The 2,291-nt window shown below is 38.1% G+C and overlaps 1 protein-coding gene across 1 annotated transcript; it reads left to right on the top strand.

Moving 5' to 3' along the window:
* Nucleotides 1-683: 683 nt before the first annotated feature.
* LOC110724375 lies at nucleotides 684-1,352 on the top strand. Its single transcript, XM_021903794.1, has one exon. It carries the CDS (start codon nucleotides 684-686, stop codon nucleotides 1,350-1,352), a length of 669 nt encoding a protein of 222 aa, XP_021759486.1.
* Nucleotides 1,353-2,291: the final 939 nt, after the last annotated feature.

Here is a 2,291-nt window from a genome sequence, read left to right as displayed (position 1 = left end):
TAAGAACCCAACTGAAGCTAAGGTGCTTATTGAGAAGATGGCAGCCAATGACAATTATCATCCAGGGGGCAGAAATACTGTGAAGACTAGAGGAAAATTTGATGTTGATGCTTTAACTCTCTTGACAAGTTCTGTACAAGCATTAACAAGCAAGTTTGATAAAATCCAAGCTGGACCCCCTTCCACTTCATTCGAAACATGTCAATTATGTGGTATTCAAGGCCATATTGCACCACAATGTCAACCTCCCTCTGACGAAATGTCATTCAGGCAAGCAAATGCCTTTTATACTACGACACCTAAAAGGGCGTATGATGCTCAAGCTCAATTGTATTCTTCGCCACCACCACCTAATTTTCAAGCAAGGGCATCTTTTAATCACGAACCCATGTATCAACAACTACCACCACAAACTTCAAAATACAACCTCGATTCCACTATGGAGACTTTCACTACCTCCCTCCTTCGACAGCAAGAGCTTATGACAAAGCAATTTGAGCTACAAGCAAAGCAAATGAACACTTTGAAAGCTCAATTCAATTTCTTATGGCTTAAATAAGAGGATAGAAACCCACCTTTCTCAACTTTCACAACAAGTGAGTCATTTATCAACTCTTCATGATCAAGCAAAAGTCCAAAAGGAACAATGCAATGCAGTTTTCTTGAGAAGAGATGAATTATTTATGAGGAAAATAGATGAGAAAGTGTGCAGTGTGGAGTCAAGAAAAGACGAACAGGGTGAGGATGTAAAAAGTCCCAAACATGTTGCTCCATCGGCCTATGAGGAACCGATTCCCTTCCCGCAAAGGTTGTCAAAAGCCGTGCTCGATAGACATTTTGGGAAATATTGCGAAGCTTTTAAGAAGGTACACACTTCTATTCCTTTTTCCGATCTTTTAATTCAATTGCCTCAATTTGCATATTTTGTGAAGAATATTAAAGATCAACATGAGGATAAGGAAGTAGTAAATGAGAAAAGCTCTACTCTTTTATGTGATAGCCTACCACCTAAGCTGCATGATCCTGATAGTTTCACTATTCCCTGTATGATAAATGAAATTTTTTTTGACAAGGTTTTGTGTGATTTAGGTGCTAGTGTTAATTTAATGCCTTATTCATTATATGATAAATTGGGTTTGCAAAAACTTAAACCTTCCCCTATTTCTCTTCAAATGGCTGATAGGACTTCTAGACTCCTTAAGGGTGTGGTTGAGGATGCATTAGTTAAGGTTGGTGAACTTGTTTTTCCTGTTGATTTTATTGTTATGGACATGAAAGAAGACCATAAGATCCCGATTATCTTCGGTCGTCCATTCCTTGCCACAAGTCAAGCTCTAATAGATGTTCCTTAAGGACAAGTGACCATTAGGGTCCAGGATAAACAAGTCATGTTTAAGCTCTTTAATGAACATAATTTTATACTTGATGGTTGTACTTGTTTAAGAATTGATACTACTAACCCTTTGGTTGATAAGTGTGTATTTGGTAGAAATTTTTGTGAGAAACGAGGACAAAATTCCACCCAATGATGTGTTTAGCTACATGAAGGTAAGTTCGGATACAAAGCATGTCAAATATAAAGTGAAGGAGTCACTTGGAGGCAGATATTTTCATGGGCAACATTGCGGAGTTCCTTCTTCGTGTGGTGACCCAGGTTGAGCTAATAACGAAGGTCAAGCTAAAGACCTTGATAAACTAGCGCTTTGCGGGAGGCTACCTGTATTTTATTGTTTTTATTGTAGTTTTTTCTATTTTTTTGTGTGTTTTTGTTTTTCTTTGGCTTTTAGAGAGGTAAGGAGAGTCTAACTTGAGCTTGTGGGAGTTTGTTTTTGTGCAGATTTTGAGCCAAAGAAGAGTTGAATTCGTTAAACCTTTCAATATCCTTCGCGCCTGATTGGGCACCAATGCCTGGTCGGACCAGGCGCACATACGTTTCAGCAAAACTGCTCAAGTTCGACAAGCCATAACTTTTTGCGTTACTAAACGGATTTTTGCGCGTGACCTATCGTCGGAAAGCTCTTCAAGTCTATTTTCCAGTGCAATTAGAATCACTGCATTATCAATTATACCTCAAAAGTTATGATCAGAATAGTGCACATGACTCAATTTCTATCCTTTTCCCCACTAACTTCCCTTTAATACAATGAGGACATTGTCTGATTTAGCTTGGGGGGAAGTTCTTGTGTACACAAGGTATATCATTCACTCTCTCTTTCTACTTTATTGTGTTTAGACTAGCAGTAAGGTTTAATGCTTTCATCTGAAAAAAAAATGAAAAATACGAGAATCAT

The sequence above is a fragment of the Chenopodium quinoa genome, unplaced genomic scaffold, assembly GCF_001683475.1.
Source record: "Chenopodium quinoa cultivar QQ74 unplaced genomic scaffold, ASM168347v1, whole genome shotgun sequence".
Lineage (NCBI taxonomy): Eukaryota > Viridiplantae > Streptophyta > Magnoliopsida > Caryophyllales > Amaranthaceae > Chenopodium > Chenopodium quinoa.
This window is presented reverse-complemented; position numbering and strand designations above follow the sequence as displayed.

Excerpts from the sequence above, each read along its gene's own strand:
- LOC110724375 (XM_021903794.1), top strand. The coding sequence starts at position 684 with ATGAGGAAAATAGATGAGAAAGTGTGCAGTGTGGAGTCAAGAAAAGAC.